This window comes from Silurus aristotelis (genome assembly GCF_946808225.1).
Source record: "Silurus aristotelis genome assembly, chromosome: 3".
In the NCBI taxonomy this organism is placed as follows: domain Eukaryota; kingdom Metazoa; phylum Chordata; class Actinopteri; order Siluriformes; family Siluridae; genus Silurus; species Silurus aristotelis.
In genome coordinates this window covers 13,564,621-13,585,656 of record NC_139576.1, presented here as the reverse complement: position 1 = coordinate 13,585,656, position 21,036 = coordinate 13,564,621, and the positions used below count along the sequence as shown (strand labels likewise).

The window sequence follows — 21,036 nt, the reverse complement described above, 5'->3', positions numbered from 1 at the left end:
TGAAATACCCTGAAAGTCTTTAAATATTATTATTTATATATATATATATATATATATATATATATATATATATATATATATATATATATATATATATATATATATATATATATTTTTTTTTTTAGTGAGTTTTGTTGTTGTTATTGTTTTTGCCGCTGCTGTTTCCACAGAAGTGACTTCTGTGGAAACAGCAGTTGAGAGTGAAATACTGAAGATAAACGCGTCGCTAGAGCGCGTACTCACGCGCACGCGCACGCACGAACGCCGTATCCTAGCAACAAAACTCCGCGTTCCCATGTTAGCTAGCATGTTTTGGGCATAGTAAGCTAATAAGCCGCACTGTTATCCAAAATTGCAGGTAAAACACATTAACACTACATATTCTCTTTTAAGTCTCTTTTAGCTGATGATAGATGATGATAGACCGTGCTTGTTTAGTGTCAGCGTCTGTCTAGTATGCTATCCGCTATCAAACTTAGCCTAGCAATTTCGCTAAGCTAATGTAGCTAACTATTATGATTATACAGGAGTCTCTATATACAATGACTATAGATAACTTGTGTGTTTTCGCTGTCAAATCTGACTCTAAATAGTCAAAACCTTTAAAAAAAAGTTACTTTCAGCGATATTTTACTGTTTGTTGAGACACAATTGTAGATATGCGTATATATTGTTGATAATACTCTTTTGGGTGCCTTATCTTGACTGTGTACTAAGTGCTGATAAATTTTGTTTTTATTAAACAGCTACCACACATTGACTCTGTCTCTCTTTCTTGCCTATCTTCAGATTAATTGATTATCTTTTCTTGTAGAAAAAAAAAAACTGTGATGGAGAATGTTCACCTTGTGACCGAGGATGAAGATGATCTGTATTCAGGTTACAATGACTATAATCCCACATTCGACCCAGAGGTATGTGCAGCATTTCATATCCATGTCTGCAGAGATCATAACATAAATACTCACTATATTGTTTTTTGTTTTTTTATCTATCGTCTACAGGATTTGGACAATGATGTTGGCTTTCAGCAAGCTGTGAGGACGAGTCATGGCAGAAGACCACCTGTAAGATTCACTGTGTTCATCAACCACTTGAATACTACAGTTACAGATATTAAAACATTTCAATGATGCATCCAACAGTAACAATTTGCAATTAAAGATAATGTTTGCTATTAGTATTCTTAGCTAGGCAGAACTTATTGTTCATGTAGATTTTATTTTATTTTAATTTTTTTTTGGGGGGGGGTACAAAGCTAAATCTATATACTATCTATACAATATATCGATATTTATACATAAATAATTTATTACAATATTTTTTCTTAGATGACTGCAAAATTTCCTGCCACTGCTGTTGGAGGAAGACCGATAGAAATGTCTTTTGGTGTAAGTAACACAATGAAAACCTATATAAACAGATTCATTATAAACAGTAAATAGGCAATAGGCACTGTCACCTTTTGCAAGAAACAATATATGTTTTTAAAAAAAGGAAATGCAGTCAGAGCAAGACTCCAAAAGATAAGAAAATGATTAGAATTGCTTACGTGTCAGGAAAAAATGCATTTAAAATCTATTTAACAAATAAATCGTGGAATTAAGGAATATTGTATAAGCAAGAGTGCTGTACTGAGTATTGGCATGGCTGTGGTTTGCCCATATGCATGAGGCCATAGGTTATTCCGATATTCAGAGTAACAGTCTGATTGCAAGTGTAAAATAGCTTTAATACAACAGTTGTATAAATGTATAAACAAGAAATTAATATTGACTATTTGACATTTTAGAAACATTTTGGTCAAATATTTTGTTTACTTTTTTCTCCGTCAATAAAAATTGTTTTTTAAGAAGCTACTGCACTACAGAGCAGTATATAGTATGAGCTATTTTGTTATGGTCTTCATTTGTTGTTTTATTAGCTACGGACAAGTATGGGTTCTTTAACGGGAAGGCCTATGACTGGGGCAGTGCAGGTGAGCACATTGCACTAAAGTTATTTCATGTTATGAAATACTTTTGCACAAGTAGAAGGGCATACATTTACTGATATTCTCTTTATTTTATTTTTTTTATTAGGATGGGGCTGCACGTCCCATGACTGCAGTGCGAGCAGCAGGATACTCATCCTCTTTGACTAGAGGTAATTGTGCAAATGACACATTTTACTTCTTAAACTAATGTAATATTTAGTTTTGTCTATCTATCAGACATTCTATACATTTACTTGGTTCTGTTGTAAAATACAAGTGTTTCTGGTTTTCAGGATCCACATTTGATCCACTTGGACAATCAAGAGGGCCAGCTCCTCCATTAGAAGCAAAAAATGAAGACACGTGTGTTTCCTGTTTTGTTTATTATCTTGCCAGATTTGTGAGAACTTAGCATTCCATATGCAGTTTATATTATATTTATGTAACCCAAAGACTGACAAGCTTCTGAAACATTTCCATGTACAATCAAGGCCAGAGGAGAAGATTAAGATATTGGAAAAGAAGGTGAATGACTTGATTGAGGAGAGCTGTATGGCCCACGCAAATGGTGATCTACAGCTGGTAAAAAAAAAATGCTACCGTAATTAAGCTGAGTGAGATGTGCAAATGTAATATGTGCATGGACTACACTTTTAAAATACTATGACAATGTGTTAACTTTTGTGCCATGAACATTCAACTCTTTAATGATCTGTCTATTTCTCTTTGTCTTTGTCTTTTGTGCAGGCTCTAGAAAAGGCCAAAGAAGCTGGTAGAAAAGAAAGAGTGTTGCTGAGACAAAGAGAGCAAACTGGCACTGCAGAGCATATAAATCTGGACTTAACTTACTCAGTAAATACATTTGTATTAATCAAAGCCATTACTCAGTTATGTTGAAATTAATATAATTAAAGCTTGTTTTTTTTTTTGTTCCTCTGCTGTTCAGGCACTATTCAATTTGGCAAACCAGTATGCTAACAATGATATGAACACAGAAGCCCTGAACACATACCAGGTCATTGTGAAGAACAAGATGTTTAACAATGCAGGTGATGTTATGACTAGTGTTTTGACATGTAACTACTCATTTAACAATACAGAGCGTGAAATTGCTAAAGTGAGCAATCGCTAAGAAATAAAGTGCACTGCTGCGATTGTAGTGTCAGTAATGTTGTTGCTTACAGATAATAGTGGCATTAATTTGTTATAGTTAATAGTTTATAAGAACAATAATTCTAAATACGTATTGCTATGTAATGAGAATTTTCAATGTGGAAATCAGAAAAAAATACTACAGAATATTTGTTCTTTTTCCTGTATAGGACGACTGAAAGTGAACATGGCTAATATTTACTTTAAACAGAAGAACTATCCCATGGCAATAAAATTTTATCGTATGGCTTTGGACCAAATCTCTAATGTGCACACAGAAATGAGGCAAGTTTCACAAAAGATCAGTCAATATGCATGCGATATCTTGTAAGTTAATATGGTACTTTTTTCAAATGTAGTGCGACATCTGTTTGATGTCTGTTTGTTGCTGCTTCCAATAGGATCAAGATCATGCAGAACGTTGGTGTCGCATTCATACGCATGGGCCAGTACTCGGATGCCATAACCTCCTTTGAGCACATTATGAGTGAAAGTCCCAACATAAAGACAGGGTTTAACTTAATTCTATGCTATTATGCCATTGGAGACCGTAAAATGATGAAAAAATCATTCCAAAAGCTAATCTGTGTGCCCTTGGGCATTGATGAGGAAGACAAGTACATTCTTTCAAATGTGAGTTTGAAAGGAACATCTTGCTACGCATTTTAATTAGCACGAGCGTCATTCGTGGCCAGTAATTTTTTTTCCTGATTAAATTGAACAGTGTGATTCCATTTGTTGTTAGGATGACCCCCATGCAAGCTTACTGATTGAAGCTATTAAAAATGATCAGCTTCGCCAAATGGAGAGAGAAAGGTACTGGGAAGGTTTTACAAAATATTTATTATAATATAATTTGTAATCAGTGGTGGACAAAGTATGCAAGCCATGTAGTTGAGTTAAAGTAGAGGTACACTAGGTAAAACTTTAATCCAGTAAAAAGTGCTCCCTTTACACTTTTACTTGAGTAAAAGTACAAAAGTATTTGCCTTTAAATATACTTACGTATCCAAAGTACTATGAATTATTATGGCTATAATGTTCCTATTATAATTTTTGTTGCAAGACTCTTTGCTTAATCAACCTTTTAGCACAGCAATCGATTAATAGAATGATATTAATTAGTGAAACACTGATTCATTTTGTTTAGAATTATCATGAGCACAAACCTTCTTTTCAACTACTTACAAAAAGCATGCGAATTTGTCCATGGGTGTTGTGGCAAATAGATAGATAGATACCAACAAGTGGCAATTAAAACAAGTTCAAAACAGAGTGTGCGCTTTACCCTGATTGGTGGCTTGCTGCGTGCTTGACCAATTACATTTTCATCCACTCATAAATAAAAAGAAACAACTGATTTTGCAAAATGTACTTGAGTAAAAAGTACGATATTTGACTTTGAAATGTAGTGAGGTTAATGAAAAGGCTCCTCAAATGGAAATACTTCAATAATGTACAGATACAGGGAAAAAGCTACTCAAGAACAGTAATTAATTACATTCAATTTGTTACTTTGTGTGTCTGTCCATCATGATTTGTAATAAAACCATTTGATTGCATTCACTACATTAAAACCAAAAAGTTATTTCCATAATAGTTTCAGACTTTAGGACCCCACAGTATCTTCTTAAAGATAAAACTGCAGGTTGTTGGTATTTAAGGCTATTTTTTCTGAAAGGAATGCATTCTTTGCTTTATTGTAGAAAAGCTTTGGCTGAGAAGTACATCATGACTTCAGCAAAGCTTATTGCTCCAGCCATTGAGTCCACTTTTGCAGCTGGTTTTGACTGGTGAGTTTTCATTCTACAGATGAGTACAGGGCTGTGGAGAGATAATTGAAACGAACTTACTAGCTAAGATAACTGATAATAACCACATATCAAGAATTTATATGCAAACTAAATGTAATTAGACAAATCTTAATTATTGAGGGGGAATTTGTGATCATGTCTGAAAGTTAAACATAGAACTATGGTTTTAGGTGTGTAGATATGGTCAAAGGTTCGCTGTATGTGGAGCTGGCCAATGACCTAGAGATTAACAAGGCTATCACCTACCTGAGACAGAGGAACTTTAACCAGGTAAGGAAAGTTTTAATACAATTCTGCTATCTTGCTGTTGTTTATCCTGTTTGTGTGTAGTGAATGAATGAATATTACAAATTATACCACAAGTCCGTTCTTTCCCTCTTTTTTTCCCCCAAACTTCATTGTCTGTCTCAATTTGTACTTTCATATTCCCCCTTTTTTCTGCTTTTGCATTTGCTTGCCTCTTGAGGCTGAGGTATGTGTGTCCGGTCACAGTTTATGTCTTTGAATGGCTGAACTTTGTGGTGATAATTGTACCTCTCTCACTGCTCCTGTCATTCGTGCCAAATAAAAAAGTGGAAACCTAAATCCAATGACATTTTTGTTTCTCAAATTCTCTCTCACTTTACAGTTAAGTTATATAAATATCTTTTTGAAGCCTTGTAACCTACTTCTACAGTTTTAGTAGGGTTTGACTGTTTGCAGTAAAAGCTTGTAGACCGGCTTTTCTAAATAGAACTTGGATGCTGTGCAGGCAGTGGAAACGCTGAAAGCCTTTGAGAAGAAAGACAGCCGGGTGAAGAGTGCTGCTGCTACCAACCTTTCCTTTCTCTACTTCCTGGTATGTAGATATGTAAAAGCTAGACTTATGTAATCTAATATTTTCCCTAATTATGGTGCAATATACAGTACCTTTTAAATAGGTCCACTGAATATAAAATATTTTACTGCTTGTTTTGCAGATGACTTGGAGTTTAATTTTGTAGAATCCATTCAGAAAGTGTCTTACCTTTTCACTTTAATTTCCCCTGTTTTGTTTAGTTGCAGCTTTACTCCAAAATGGATTAAGTTCATTTGATCGAATCAGTATGAATAACGAATTCTCAATAGCGTTTAACGATAACCCATGCGGAATAGTTTAGTTTAAAATCAATTTAAGAAAATGAACAATAATCTTCACATAATTATTCAGACCATTTGAATTTAATCAGTATTTTGCTAAAGCAATCTCGACATCCTCTTAGTATATCAGCTTTTACGTTTGATGAAAGAATTTAACTGGGTTCAAGTCCTAATTAAATCCACAAGAGAAGCCACTCCTGTCCTGTCTCGCTTGCATTTTAGCGTATTGTCATGTAGGAAGGAGAAACTAAACTCAAATCTCTTTATTTATGTAAATCTGATATTATTTATATTTTATTTAGGTTTTGTTTAAATTATTATTTAAATCAATTTGTGAATTTTAGTGAAGCCCTTAATATCCTTGTAATTTATATAAGTCATTTTTTGAAGATTGTTTTTTAATTAAAGAATCTAAAGTGTTTGAGAACGTATTGTATTATATGAAAAATAAGAAATAAATACTGCTGTTTTTATTCTAACAGGAGAAGGATTTTGATCAAGCTGATCGCTATGCTGAATTGGCCATGAATGCTGACCACTACAATCCTGCTGCCCTCATTAATAAAGGCAACACGGTGTTCGTGAAGCAGGACTATGAGAAAGCAGCTGAGTTTTATAAAGAAGCACTGCGGAACGACTCATCCTGCACAGAGGCTCTTTATAATTTAGGTATTTTAAAACTGTTATTAGAAACTATACTGCATCAGCAGACTTTGCAAATGTTCTTTCATTTATCCCCCCTCTATTTAAAAAGTTCATACACTTTGGTATAAGATGTATAAGATACTTTTGAATTACAGGGCTAATACAATTTTTCCACAGTCACATGCTTTGTTGTGCATCCATTTGTATTGGTAGGTTTGTGTTGACCAGTGCTTGATTTTTTCCTATAGGGTTAACCTATAAAAAACTGGGGCGGCCCGAAGAAGCCCTCGACTGCTTCCTGAAACTCCACGCCATCCTTAGGAACAGCGCTCAAGTTATGTATCAGCTGGCCAACCTGTATCCTTGTTTAAGAACATAAATGATGTATTCCAAAAACACCTAATACCTAAGCATGAGACTCCCATTAAAATATGTGACACAATTTAATGTAGCACTGCAAGAATTTGTATTAAAATAATTTAGTAAAAATTGTATTAGTTTCATTAAGATGGTTAGTGCTCTTAAACAGCTTTTAGATATGAGATGTTGGAGGATCCTCACCAGGCTATTGAGTGGCTCATGCAGCTAATCAGTGTCACCCCCACTGACCCTCACATCCTGGCCAAACTGGGAGAGCTATATGACAATGAAGGCGATAAGTCACAAGCCTTCCAGTACTATTATGAGGCAAGACTTATTTAACAAACCAATTGTTTGATGCATTAGATTTCTATTTTTCTGATGCTTATGTTTCTTTATGTCTGACTGTGTTTTCTTAGTCTTACAGATACTTTCCTTCAAACATTCAAGTCATCGAATGGTTGGGAGCGTATTATATTGACACACAGTTTTGTGAAAAGGCAATTCAGTATTTCGAAAGAGCAACACTCATCCAGTAAGTTATTATGTGCATTTTACTGAATATAGTCTTGGATATATATATATATATTAGTAGATTACTGTGTATACAGTACATCACATGCTGGATTAAATTTCCAGTCATTATTGGATAATTAACAAACTTTTTAAATCCCCAAATTTTAAATCCCAACATATTTATTTGCACTACAATACAGAAGATTGTATTTTTGTAATCTTTTTGCAGTGTTGCCTGTTAATATATATTGAATATTATACCTTTGTGTATTGTACTGTAATGTCTTTTGCTGCAGTAGACACAGTTCACCCTTGGTCAACAATAACATCCATCCATCCATCCATCCATCCATCCATCCATCCCTCCCTATACACTTCTATCCATACCTATCAACCCTTAACAATAACATAGAACATTACTGAAAAATAAAATTACACTTTTGTTACTTATCAAACCTAAAAATTATAAATTACAGTTTTTCTCAGTTGCTTTGTAGCATTATTCAGATGAGTAATTCTCAAAACTACTTGTTTAACCTCCACATAATTTAATCACTTGTGAACACCATAAAAGCAATTCTTGTTGCTTTGATCAAATTGTGAAATCTTTTGTACAATTGTTCAATTGATTGTGTACGATTGTCTGCTTTTCCTACATTATCAGTTGTTTATGTTGATCAAAATATATTATACTAGTTTTACCTTTAGTCTTAATCCCCAAAACATCTCAGTCATTGAATGCAAATTGTCATCATCTGTCATGCTTAAATTTCTGGTAAACTTTTTTTTTGGTAAATGTTTCTTGAATTGATGAATTGTACAGATGAATCTTGAATTTCATTCAAGAAGGCAAGTGAAGGGTATCTGATCAATGATCAACTGGTTCTCTAAAACAGGTCAAAGGTGAATCTTGTGATCCTTCATTTGTCAACAAAGCAAAACACAGAATTACAATTTCTGAAAATGGATATGAATAACTAAGAAACTAACAGACACTATTACAGTACAGTAAAAATGTGAATCCTGTCTGGTCTCTTGCAGTCAATATGCAATCAAATAAATAAATTTGTGCTACTGAAATTCATATATGCCATACAGAAGAAATTCAGCCTTGTGCATTTTCAGTCACTGTAATCCATACCGTAGTTTACACCAGGAAATACTGAAATTGTGCAGCGTCATACCGACAACGTGACTAAACATTTTGACGATTTGTTTACTGAACAATGACAAACGGACTTTTGTTCTGATGGGAATGACATTTTTATTGACACAAATACTTACTTTTAAGAAATGAACTAAGGATTTTGAGAAAAGTATAGAAATCCAATGTGTTGTTCTGTTTGTACACATTGTTTTCAGAATGCACTTACTGCTTTGCAAATATTAAGGATGATTCAAGAAACGCTGAGAAAAATTGTATTCAATAAGAATTTATCATAAATACTAAATGCTTTTTAAATCCTTTTATTTACTGATTGTTATTTATGTGTTCCTGTGTATTTCAGGCCAAATCATGTTGTATGGCAGTTGATGGTGGCTAGCTGTTACAGGAGAAGTGGTATGACAGTTGTGAAATAATTGTAAAGTTAAAATTACAAATATTCTCAGTATTTTTCCTTGAGTCATATATTGTTCCTTTTATCGTGTTATTCAGGAAATTATCAGAGAGCACTTGAGATCTATAAGGACATTCACCGCAAATTCCCTGAAAATGCAGAATGTAATTTGCACAATTATTTTCTGTTTTTTATTTACCTCTCAACATTGCAATCTTTCAATTAGAGTTTCATGTGAGCCTTTGTGTTGGTTAGGTCTCCGATTCCTTGTGAGGTTGTGCACAGATATGGGATTAAAGGAAGTACAAGATTATGCTACCAAACTCAAAAAAGTGGAAAAGATGAAGGAGATCAGAGAACAGGTACAGTGTCTGTTCCTTTTGTCAGAGGGTCATGCTTTAGTTTTGACTTGACAGGGAGAAATAAAGTCTAGAGAAAATGTAGTTGAATGAAAAACAGCTGTTTCCAAATCAACAGCTGTTTTTTTGGATCAGTAAGCGTGTTCAAAGAAAGGAATTGTGTCCAGTGTCAGCTCCTTTCCTCTTGAACATTCTGTTCCCCTCTTTTTCTATGTCACGGCTTTGTTTTCAATGTACTGTGCTTGCTTTTGTATAGGAAAAGCATCTGGGCATTTTTAGTTCCTTACTGGTATATTTGTCCTGCTCATTGTGCATTTATGTCTTTGTATAAGTGTATTAGTCATGCTTCACTTATTTTTCCTTTTTCCACTTTTATAATAGTGTTTTTTTTTTCTTCCTTGCAGAGGGTGAAGTCAGGGAGAGAGAACAGTGCTCGGGCCCGTAGAGAAGGAAGTGCCAGCAGTGGTAAATCGACCTTTCTTTTTTATCCACGTCCATTTATTTATTCCACAGTGTGAAATGTTTACCATTATATTTTCTCAGATTTCTTTTTTATCTGCTGTCCAATGCAGTGAATCAAAAAGAGGGTAGTCCAAAGCCCATGCACACTCCCCCTAACAAAGTCAATGGTATAACTTTTTCAAATGAAAGAAGAAAACCTAGAGAAATAAATATTTACCCTTAGAATACACACCCTTGTTCTCCAGGTCTTCAACTTTAGTCTCCATAGTATGTAAAAGTAGTTGAGACTGTATATTATTGTAAAATCATTCCGTAATCCCCTGAGTGCTAATTTCCTTTTTGTCAGCTGAGAGAGATGTTTCCCTGTGTGGAAGTTTAAAGTCCTGTAGATGTCACTTTCAATTTTTATTTCATTGTGTAGTTTTTTCCCATATTTTTCCATTTTGATTATGTAATTTTTGGCTCTTTATGTGACATCAGATGTGGATATCAATCCAGGTGAGCATTACATTCTGTTCACAGGACTTTAAGCAATGTAGGATTTTTTTATTCAGTCCAAAATGTTTTAGAAATAGATTCTAGAATATTGTTTTTTTATTTTGTATTATGTTAATGCAAGTTGCTTTCGTTATGCCATTTTATAATGCATACGTTTGCATTATCTGTCCTAGTTAGCTGTGCATTACATGAACATTGTAATTGTAGCTTATTGTAAATTTAGTTACAATTATATTGAAACAGCAGCAAATCATTTTCTGTCCTGAGCCTTTGTTTGCCGAGCATTTGTGGCCTCCCCTTTTCACACAAACACATGTTCATGTATGTATTTTTGCTCTGAGATGAATCACAGCTCTACACTGAAGTGTATTATCTGCTGTGCCATAAAGGTTCTCACTCATTTGCATGGTACAATGCAAACAATAAACAAACACCCCTTATACTGCCATCACTAATTTCCTGTGAAAGGCTTGAAGAAAACACCCTCCAAAACTTGCATACCTGGCCTGGTTAGCCTGGTTAAGGTCTTATGGAAACGGCTGTAATTAACCGAATCATAAAACAAGATCCAGACATGATATGCAACATTACGTAAAATTAAAATATTGCAAAATGATGTATTGTGTCTACCCAGAAAATATTTTAATTTTTGTTTAACTGAAGTTACAAATCAGATTCTTAATTGCTTTTGTTTAAACTGTTAATAATCATTCTTAGAAATACAGAAATAAAATCCAATAAACTAATGACTGATTTCCATTTGGTATGGATGGTTATGTGAACATTATTAAAAAAAAAAAAAAAAAAAAAAAAAAAAAAAAAAAAAGCCAGGTTAATTTTCCTTTTTTCTCTACTTTGTTTTATTACTTTGAGGACAATTAAAATTTCCACTCTTGTCTGGTATTTGTTCTGAGGTTTGTTGTAGTACAACACAGCCAGGTTATGTATACAGTGGAATGGCATAGTTTGCCACATGGTCTAGTGTAATTGCATTTCTCAAGAAATAGTTATGTCACATTTAATGGGATGGTTGTTGTGAGACGAGCATTGACATGTGACAGAAAATTTAAATAATAGTTATTTAATCCTGTCCCTTTTAAGAGGTTCTTGAAAACTTTATTGATTTAGTTATTGTGCTTGTTTTCATGCTTTCAACATGTATCTGGGTGTGTTTGTTAGACAGTGGACAGAGCAGCCACGGTACAAGTGCCAAAGGGGAGCGGCTAGGTGTCAAGTTGAGGACACTTCCAGGGCCCCATGAACCTTATGAAGCAAGCACACCAGGGGACATAGGTGAGCAATAACATCTTTTGAACATAACATTAAGATTTTTAATTAACTTTTTTTTTCCAGACATCTCAAACAGCAACATTGTGGGAAAAATAAGTGGGACATATACTGTACATATGTACATATTATTGACTAGTGGTGCATATTTACTGGAAGCTACCCTCTTGTACTTGCATTTATTTTTAAGATTTTGATCCTGTACTTCCTGAGTAATTTTTTTAGGAACACATTACTAATGCTGGGTAGGGCATCCCTCTGCTCTTAGAACAGCCTCATAAGATGTTGGAAACATTCCTTTTAGATTCCGATCCATGTTGACGTGATTGCATCACAAACTTCCTGCGGTTCTATTCTAATGGATTCAGATCCAGTAACTGGAAAAGATACTGAAAAAGATAAAACTCATTGTAATTAAAAATATTTTTGCATTGCGACATTTTCATGCTGGAAGAAGCCAATAGAAGGTTGATATATCGTGGCCATAAAGGTATGCATGTGATCATACTCAATTAGGCTGTGCTATGATTGATTGATATTATTATATCGAGAATTGTTTTATTCAGGCGTTTTCATCTGTGTGCATAAGTACAAATCCATATTCATCAGCTATGTTTCTCCAGTCTTTAATTGTCCAGTTTTGCCAAATCAAAAAAATCTAAATTCCTTGGCTTACAGGAAGTGTAACCTGAGATGCTTTTCTGCTCCACAGAATTTTACAGAGTGGTTATCTGAGTTACTTCATCAGTTCTGTCAGCTCATTCCAGTCTAGCCATTCTTTATTGCAAGGTGGTTTGTCCTCTGAACTCTCGTTTACTGGATTCTCTGCTGCCCGAGATTAACCGATTAGATGAGTGCATGAATAATAGGCTATAATAGATGAAAAGGTGTTCCTAATAAAGTGTTTAGTTAATGTACATTCTAATACAAACTGATTATATCATAAAGATTTTTATGCCTATGCATATGCTGACCCAGTTCTAATGTAGAGGCCTGGTGGGTTAGTAATTCTTTAATCGAGTTTTCATTTAATCGAGTTGTCCATTATTCAGTCTTTACATTCAAAAGACTTACACTCTTTGTACACAGGAGTCTGTAAATTCTGTCAAGCTTGCATTCTTTTTCTAGCCCAGCTATAACACATTCCTTGTTACACCGTCACATTTTACAGATTAATGTTATCCTGTTAACATGTGTGTGCAAGCTTTTCATAGGATAGATGTGATATGGGCAACACCTCAGTATAATGCCAAAGCTATATTACTCTTTCTGAGAATGTACAAATAAACAGGCCACTGCGATCCTATTTCCAGATGCTTCTTACGTCGACCCTTTGGGGCCACAAATGGAAAGACCAAAGACTGCAGCAAAGAAACGCACAGAGGAAGACGAGTTTGCAGACGAAGAGCTGGGGGACGATTTACTGCCAGAATGATGGGCTATTTGTGTTGTATTTAATAAAGATTTGCAGTCATACATATGTAAGCATGTTGTAATTCGACATTTGTGTGAATTCTGTTTCTTTAAAAGGATAGGCTTCTTCCAGTTTACTGAACACACTGATTTTCCTTTAAAAAAAAAAGTAATTTGTTATTTTTGTAACATGTGGAGGTAATAAATATAGCATTACATTTACAAGTTTGCCATTGTGGCACAGTTGTTTCCTTTACTCCTTTTTTTTTTTTTGTTTTTTTGGTAATTTTTGCTTTATGTGGTTAGAATTAGTTTGCAACCAAAACTTTCGCGTTAGACACTAAGCACCTCAGTCTGACTCGAAGACCTTTTCTAGATCCTCTCCAAGAGAACTTGGCAGTGAGGAACCTGGTGACGCGACTGACACAAACTGACGGTAGTCTGGGAGTTTTCACGCAGCGATATGAGCGTTTGGAAAACAGATACTTTACACCATTCATTTTTCAGATAACGCACGTCAATTTGAGGATCTCGCGCTTTCTTTTTAAACACAACGATTGTCATAGCATTTGAGAAGAAACCACGGAGGCGCAAGAAACACCATCAGCAGAGAAAAAGCTGCTCGAAAAAGCCACGAAGTTAAGAAATTAGATACATCGCAGTGTAACTCCTTGGCGGTTTTTTACGCGTGCTTTTGGATCTGGGGGAGTGTGTCTAAAGGAAACATGCACGGGGGCGATGTCGTGGTGGCGCTGCTCGTGACTGTGGCGAGCTGCGCGGCGCGCGGAGGGAAAGGGAACCGGAGAGTGTGTGCAGATCTTCCCGAGGAGATTCTGGAGCAGAGGTTCGGTCGCCTCTCTGTCGGAGTGCTCGGCGCTTTCCATCACACACTCCAACTCACAGCAGAACCTCAGAACCTGAGCTGCTCATCAGCAAGTCTCCTGCAGCCTGCAAAGAGATCGAGCATCCCGGTCAATCTGCTCAGTCTCTCACCATGGGCGTACAGGTAGCGTGCACTCACGAAGTATACTCATTATGATGAAACATCTGCATGCGTGCATTACGCTTTATTCTCTGCGTCCAGATTGAAACACGACCCAGCGCGCTATCCCCGTTTTATTCCTGAAGCCTACTGCTTGTGTAGGGGCTGCCTGACAGGGTCGGCCGGTGAGGAGAGTGAGGAGTACCGCAGTGTTCCGGTGTTCGTGCCCACCGCCGTGCTGCGCCGCTCGCGCTCGTGTGTCGGAGGCCGCCGCTCTTACACTGAGAGCTATGAGTCCATACCAGTGGGCTGCACGTGCGTACCTGCGCTGAAGCCCGAGAAGAGCGCGCGCAGGAGCAACCAGAGCACTCAGAGAGCCGTGCAACCCCCCAAGAAACGTAAAAATGTCTCAAACTGAAACGTTGTGCTAATGTTGATCAAAGTGCAAAAGTATTTTTTTTTTGCTTAAAGTTACAAAAACTATTATAATGCACCTGAAAGAGAAACATATGTGACTGCACTGTATTGGTGGCCCAAGACCTTGCATATTGTTTACTAAAATGACAGAATTTGTGTACATGCATGCAAATGATTAAGCTGTTTTTGTATTATTATTATTGTTTATGCTAAGTGCAATAATATACACTGATCAGGCATAACTTTATGACCACTGAGCGGTGAAGTGAATACCACTGATTATCTCTTCACCATGGCACCTGTTAGTGGGTAGGATATATATCAGGCAGCATGTAAACATTTTGTCACCAAAATTGACGTGTTAGAAGCAGGAAAAATGGGCAAGCGTAAGGATTTGAGTGAGTTTGACAAGGGCCAAATTGTGATGGCTAGACGACTGGGTCAGAGCATCTCCAAAACTGCAGCTCTTGTAGGATGTTCCCGGTCTGCAGTGGTCAGTATCCATCAAAAGTGGTCCAAGGAAGGAACCGTGGTAAACCGGAGACAGGGTCATGGACGGCCGAGGCTCACTGATGCACGTGGGGAGCGAAGACTGGCCCGTGTGGTCCGATCCAACAGACGAGCTACAGTAGCTCAAATTTCTAAAATAGTTAATGCTGGTTCTGATAGAATTGTGTCAGAATACACAGTGCATCGCAGTTTGTTGCGTATGGGGCTGCGTAGCCACAGACCAGTCAGGGTTCCCATGCTGACATAATGTTATGCCTGATCAGTGTAGAATGGCGTAGCTTTAAACGTTTCAAACAGAGTAATGGGTTTGATTCTGCTTTTTTTCACTGCAATGCTGTATTTGTCATATTAATCAGCACAAATGTATTCGAAATCACACAGCCAAGATGTTATTGTTTATAATATGTACAATTAATGTTAATCTTGATTTCAAAAAAAGCTGGTCATGCATTAAACTATCACACAATGCAGGTATGATACTCCAGAGAAAAAAAAGATCCCATAATAAATGGACCGATTAAGATGTCTGAACTCTCAGCAGTCCTTAAAATTCCCACTCGAAGCCTAGAGAAGACCAGACTCATAGTTAACATAACACCTGAATTCATTGGCAAGATTATGATTATGTTTGGGTAGATAACTGCATATCTTCACATCCATGAGTTTTCTTGCATGCTCTTCCATAATAGCACCTGCAAATAAGACGAAAACAATGTTAATGTTAGAGACTGTAGTCAGACTGTAATGTGGGAGAGCTTTCTTTTGCTGAGGTTTTTTCAAGCTCTAATCCACCTACCTGTACAAAGGAGGATTTTACTCTTGGTGAGGTATTTAACTGTCAGGGCCACCTTGCTCAGGCACTCCTCAGATAGGTATGGAGGGTCTGCAATTACAATGTCAAAGCTCTGTGGGAGGACATCTTCAGGCAAACACAGCGGGTTGTTGTAGTCGTAAAAGATGAACTCATCACCGTATGTAGTGAATCGTCGGTCAAACTCAAGCAGCACAGCTGATACGCAGTGCGACCCATCTACGTTCTCAGATTCCAGCTGCTTCAGCTTCTGGTAGACACTGGGTGAACTGATGCACGCTATTCTAAAGGCCGGAATAAAAAGAACTGAGACATTAGTCAATGCCTCAGCATGACAACGATCCGAATTAGGCAAAGCAAACTGGTTTACAACTGCACATACCGCCCCTGTTTTCCTGCTTGCTGTATGGCTTCCTCGGCCAACCGTGTCGCTGTCTCATCACTGTACCAGAACTGGCTCATCCGCTGGATATATAAAACATAACATCATTACAAATTAGCCTGTTCGGGGACCTTATCACTTTCCTTGATGTTAAAATTGCAACACAGATCACTAACTACATTTATTTTGCACTTTGGAACCTTGTTTCTTCTCAAATTGATAAATTTTTACTATAAACACTGTTATATCACAGCGTCTCCCTTCTGATTGGTCAGAAAATTTTGATTAAATGTATTACAGCAGCTCTGAGAGCATCTTTTGCCTGCCAGGTTTAACCTCATGTTCTCTTCAGTTTAAATTATTAATAAGGTGAATGCACACAGTTTATTTTTGATATAGCAACTTTTTGCGTGAGTTGACTTTCATTTTGCCTTTATGGAAGGAGTCTCCGATGTCAGCCTTTTTAAGTCTTAATGGCAAAAAAAAGAAAAAGGTGAGGCTGGAGCAGGGATGACTGTTTATAGCTGATATCAAGTGGGATCAGGTTACGTATTGCTTCAGTGCAACAACACTAAATATAAATGAAGAAAAAAAAAAAAACCCCAAGTAATTTTTCGAATATTAAAAAATTGCTGTTGTACTAGTGAAAAAAAAACTTTTTTATATGTGCTATAATTGTTACTTTTACAACTTTTGGAGTGGCAACCAACAAATCACTGATGGATATTAATAATAATAATAATGATAATAATAAGAAATATATAATATAAATAATATACCAAAAAATATAAAAAATATATATTAATAAAATAAATAAATATATGTAATGTAAATATAATATCGAGGTTTTTTTTTAATCAAATTGTTGTTATTATTATTCTAAAAAATAGGTCATAAATACCAGGTTGTCAGTGCCCATGTGAGCAGTGATGAAGCTCTTCCACTCACCCAGTCCTCCTTAATGGCCCCCACAGTGTAACTGTCTCTGTGTGCTGAGTCTCCTGCGTCATTCTCAGCATAAAACTCGTGCAGAGCCGCCAGAGCAGCATCTGAGAGCTGAGGTACATCATCATCTTCATCACTAGCACAGCCACTCATGATGGAGTGAAGAACCTTTGAAAAAAACTCAACAGACCTCCTTACACACTTCAGTGCAGATCTTATTCAGCTCTAAACTCAACTCAACACTGATAACAATTTATTGATCTATTTCTAACATCACAAACGCGCAAAATACTTTTTGTCCAATATAAATAAATATATTTGTATATATATTTAAGTCCCATACAAGTAAGTCTCACATGCTACCCTCCAGGATTGTAGCCATGTTTGTAGCCTACACGCGTTTAGCATGTACGGCGGACGGTAAGGGACAAACCCGATCACCAACTCGTGTGAGAGTTTGTGATGCTCGCTAGTGCACAATTTTCCCCATACTAAATATGTCCATATTTACTAGCACCGAAGACACGAGCAGCATTGTCGTGGCCAAATAATAAATGTGTGTATATACATGACAGAAGTACATAATAAAGCAAAAGGTTTAAAAGGTTTGAAAGCATTATAGCAGCTTGCATGTCACTTTGTGTGTGTTTTATTTCTTCAATAAATTGACCAATTTGCTCATAGTAAAAAAAAAAAAAAAAAAAAATGTTGACAGCCAAGTCAGACATGTACTTCAGCCACTAAAAAGTTACTAAATTATCAAATGAATCATTTTAAAAACACAAACATTTGTTTTTTTCCGTCATATTCGATCCTCATGAAAACGCTAAACCTTTCCTTACATGGACCACAAATCCCCGCACCAAAAACCCCCCCACATATTTTCATATATTAAAAAAATTAAATAAAACGTGTATAAGGTATATTACCGTGCAATTAAGAGTGAGTGATCTACACTGGAACGCCAGATTATAAACTTAATATAAATATAACTCTTGAATTCAACAAACTTGGAAAGTGCTAATTTAAATGTTTCAGGAAGAGGTAGGTCTTCAGTCGTCGCTTGAAGACAGTCAGGGACTCCACTGTACGGACATTTAGGGGAAGTTCATTTCACCACCTCGGTGCCAGAACAGAGAAGAGCCTTGAAGTGTACTTACCTCTCATTCTGAGAGAAGGTGGTACCAGTCGAGCAGTGCTGGAGGATCTCAGACAGCGTGGTGCAGTGCGAGATGAGATGAGGTCTCTGGTGCTTTTCAGCCTGCTATCTAGTATAGTTATATAATAGGGTTGATGTAATGATTGATTCTTTTGACATGAAAAAGAAAACATTTTATCATTTATCAAGAAAACATTTATCTGGCATACACCAACTACATACAACATTAAAACCCCTGAGGGAAAATTTTGCAAGGGAACGGCCAATTCTTGGAAATGACATTTTGAAAGCAGGAAAAATAGCGAGCACTCAACCTTAAGCAATGGCTTTATTGTGGATGTTGCTTTGAGATATACCACCTATCTAAACATTGTCACAGATCAGGCATTACCCTTCATAGCAATGATCTATCCAGTGGCCAATTTTAGCACGATGTTCCCAGCAAAGAGCTCAAGGTGTTGTACGGCCTCCAAGTTCACAGATTTGTATTTCGATTGTACATCTGTAAAATGTGCTGGAATAAGTCTAATCCATCACAATTTACACAACTTCACTGATTTGCTACTAATGTCTTGGTTCCAGACACCACAGCACACCTTCAAAAGGTCTTATTTTGTTAAGCAGAATATTAGACTATTGGATTTAATGATTCTTTACGTAAAGAGTTTACCTCTTTATTAAGCTACAAATCAATATATTCATCTATTCAGATATGGCACATATTTAGTGAAAATGATTTAATGTTAATCAATGTTAAAGTTACCAATGTAGTCATGTGACTGGAGAGCTGCTGTGGTATGAATTTTATCTAGTCCAGACACCGAAGATAAACATGAACTCTTTATTCACCAAAATAATATTGATGAACAGAGCATAAGTAAAATTTTAATAAGCCAGAAAAAAAAATCTACACACACAATGTTTATATAATAAGTTTATGTACATTTTACAATACATTTCAGGCATTCCAAAAAGAAAAGGTAACAGGGTTAGTGCTCTAAACAAATGGATCTTTCTTTAGACAAAAAAAAGTGACTTCTTTTTGGTATTTTATTGCTTTAGCAATGGTTTGGATGTTTGTGCTAGTTTGTGTTGCACCATGAGGTTACAAGAGTAAAAAAACAAAACAACAAAAAAGTTAACAGCATACAACATTTACTGACCCCATGTATTTTCTGGAACCGTTCATCATCTTGTTTTTATAATGACTTTCACAACAACTGTGAACAGGGAGAACTGAGGGGGGGGGGGGGGGGAAAACAAAACCTATAAACCGAACTTGAGCCATTCAACACCAGGTAAAGTCATAAAAAGCTTCAATGGCTGTAATCTACAATCTTATAAAACATCAGTCCCTATTGTTTTTAATCATACATTTGTCTCCTTTTTGAAAATATATACATACACATCAATGAACAAACTGATTTGGTTTCTTTCCATAACGGCTTTTCATATTTCAGGTTTAGTGAGAAAAGGCGCTCGGAGCTCATATTTACTTTTCTAATAGTTCAGATCTCCTAAGGCTCCAATGCCCATTGAGGTTCTATATAATGTCACTCATTTGCACCTGGGACTTCATCTCAACTTTTCATCCTATTCAGAAGCAACAGTTTCCACATAGTTGGACATGTGGCTCCATTTGGACGCTATAAACTTTTAATACCAAGCGTCCTGCCACATTAATGCCTTAGAAGATGATGGTCTTGAATATAAACACATCTGCACCATGTCACAAAAATGCAGTACTTGTTGGGACATGTGGAACACGAGTCTTATTAGCACAGAGATGATTTTAGGTGTGTTTGTTGACTTAGCGAAACTTAGCGAATGTCTACAGTCTTATTCCCTTGCTGGTGGTTGCATGTTTGTGTGAATGCATTTTAAATAAAATGAGCAAATTTATCTAGAGCTTTACAGAAAAACGACTGATAACTAGACAAACCAGACCAATTCTATCAGAGCCCCACCCTCAGTGATGAGAGCGTAGGGTTCGCAATAAGACACAGTTCTACCCAATGCTGTACAGACAGCTGGATCCGAGACATTAAAAAGGCACTCAAGGAGAGGCATTACGTGACTGTATGTCTAGAGTGGCAAGGAGAATTGACCCCCGAACGCTTTCTATGTCCCATCTGACAACCTCTCATTGGCAAAGCAATGCCATTGATCAGCTAGGACTGAGTTGAATGTAATGAATTTTCCTCTCTCTGCTTTCCCCAACTTCCATCCTCTGCTTCCACAGGCTTGCTGTTTACAACGCGAGAGAATAAGAGCAACATTTCATATGATTCAAAACACGGATGCTCCTCTCTTCAACAGCACAGTTCTGCTACGATTGTTCAGAGTTTGTCACAGCAGAGAGAAAAGTTTTTCTTTCAATGGTGGAGATGCGGCTGGAAATGAGGGCGCATCCAGTACACCAAACAGGATGCGGGAGACAGAGGTTATTTGACACATAGCAACCCGCCAACATTGGCCACAAACTCCTCCAGGCTCTTGAGGAAGGCCACTTTCTGCTTTCGATCCATCGTTGGAGGTGTGCTGCTAGCTGCGAGTGTGTTGAAGGCATCGGCAAGACGCTGGTAAATCACAGCATCTCTCTGACTGGAGAGCAGGTTCTCTACCAGCTCGGAGTACTCCGTCTAAAACAAACACGCCTTTCAGATACAGT

General features: G+C 36.6%; 4 protein-coding genes across 9 annotated transcripts in view; 2 read left to right on the top strand and 2 right to left on the bottom strand.

Moving 5' to 3' along the window:
• The first annotated feature begins 105 nt into the window (after positions 1-105).
• On the top strand, positions 106-13,380 carry ift88 (intraflagellar transport 88 homolog). Of its 3 annotated transcripts, none has more exons than XM_083535971.1 (26): positions 106-358; positions 815-914; positions 1,005-1,067; positions 1,332-1,391; positions 1,925-1,978; positions 2,082-2,145; positions 2,269-2,338; positions 2,467-2,557; positions 2,723-2,827; positions 2,922-3,024; positions 3,298-3,412; positions 3,529-3,760; positions 3,873-3,943; positions 4,834-4,920; positions 5,112-5,211; positions 5,693-5,779; positions 6,543-6,729; positions 6,954-7,062; positions 7,242-7,392; positions 7,485-7,600; positions 9,090-9,142; positions 9,239-9,304; positions 9,396-9,502; positions 9,904-9,964; positions 11,639-11,752; positions 13,060-13,380. In XM_083535971.1, exons 2-26 carry the CDS (start codon positions 831-833, stop codon positions 13,179-13,181), a joined length of 2,472 nt encoding a protein of 823 aa, XP_083392097.1. In that variant the 5' UTR covers positions 106-358; positions 815-830; the 3' UTR covers positions 13,182-13,380. The 3 variants fall into 3 exon arrangements, with proteins under 3 accessions (XP_083392097.1, XP_083392096.1, XP_083392098.1); XM_083535970.1 differs by having other exon boundaries at positions 236-354; XM_083535972.1 differs by lacking the exons at positions 11,639-11,752; positions 13,060-13,380 and adding an exon at positions 10,072-10,204 and having other exon boundaries at positions 241-358.
• A 177-nt stretch (positions 13,381-13,557) lies between these two features.
• il17d (interleukin 17d) lies at positions 13,558-15,595 on the top strand. Its single transcript, XM_083535975.1, has 2 exons — positions 13,558-14,165; positions 14,244-15,595. The coding sequence occupies exons 1-2, from the start codon at positions 13,885-13,887 to the stop codon at positions 14,557-14,559; spliced, it is 597 nt and encodes a 198-aa protein (XP_083392101.1). The 5' UTR covers positions 13,558-13,884; the 3' UTR covers positions 14,560-15,595.
• eef1akmt1 (EEF1A lysine methyltransferase 1) lies at positions 14,667-17,621 on the bottom strand. Of its 2 annotated transcripts, XM_083535974.1 has the most exons (5): positions 17,210-17,599; positions 16,262-16,344; positions 16,039-16,163; positions 15,865-15,951; positions 14,667-15,760 (listed from the first exon to the last, which is right to left on the bottom strand). In XM_083535974.1, the coding sequence occupies exons 1-5, from the start codon at positions 17,357-17,359 to the stop codon at positions 15,633-15,635; spliced, it is 573 nt and encodes a 190-aa protein (XP_083392100.1). In that variant the 5' UTR covers positions 17,360-17,599; the 3' UTR covers positions 14,667-15,632. The 2 variants fall into 2 exon arrangements, with proteins under 2 accessions (XP_083392100.1, XP_083392099.1); XM_083535973.1 differs by having other exon boundaries at positions 15,865-16,163; positions 17,210-17,621.
• Positions 17,622-19,286: 1,665 nt separating this feature from the next.
• xpo4 (exportin 4) overlaps positions 19,287-21,036 on the bottom strand; it is a 29,005-nt gene continuing 27,255 nt past the window's right edge. For all 3 annotated transcript variants that reach the window (XR_014532622.1, XM_083536031.1, XM_083536032.1), the window contains exon 23: positions 19,287-21,007. Coding sequence is in view for 2 of the 3 variants with exons in the window: in XM_083536031.1 (XP_083392157.1) it covers positions 20,810-21,007 (198 nt within the window). In the remaining variant the exon portion in view is untranslated. The remainder of the gene's footprint in view (positions 21,008-21,036) is intronic.

Coding starts and splice junctions, on each gene's coding strand:
- il17d (XM_083535975.1), top strand. CDS start 13,885: ATGCACGGGGGCGATGTCGTGGTGGCGCTGCTCGTGACTGTGGCGAGC. Junction 14,166..14,243: donor CTCTCACCATGGGCGTACAG/GTAGCGTGCACT, acceptor CTCTGCGTCCAG/ATTGAAACACGACCCAGCGC.
- eef1akmt1 (XM_083535973.1), bottom strand. CDS start 17,359: ATGAGTGGCTGTGCTAGTGATGAAGATGATGATGTACCTCAGCTCTCA. Junction 16,164..16,261: donor CAAGCAGGAAAACAGGGGCG/GTATGTGCAGTT, acceptor TCCGGCCTTTAG/AATAGCGTGCATCAGTTCAC. Junction 15,761..15,864: donor TAAAATCCTCCTTTGTACAG/GTAGGTGGATTA, acceptor TCTTATTTGCAG/GTGCTATTATGGAAGAGCAT.
- ift88 (XM_083535971.1), top strand. CDS start 831: ATGGAGAATGTTCACCTTGTGACCGAGGATGAAGATGATCTGTATTCA. Junction 3,944..4,833: donor CGCCAAATGGAGAGAGAAAG/GTACTGGGAAGG, acceptor GCTTTATTGTAG/AAAAGCTTTGGCTGAGAAGT. Junction 9,305..9,395: donor ATTCCCTGAAAATGCAGAAT/GTAATTTGCACA, acceptor TGTGTTGGTTAG/GTCTCCGATTCCTTGTGAGG.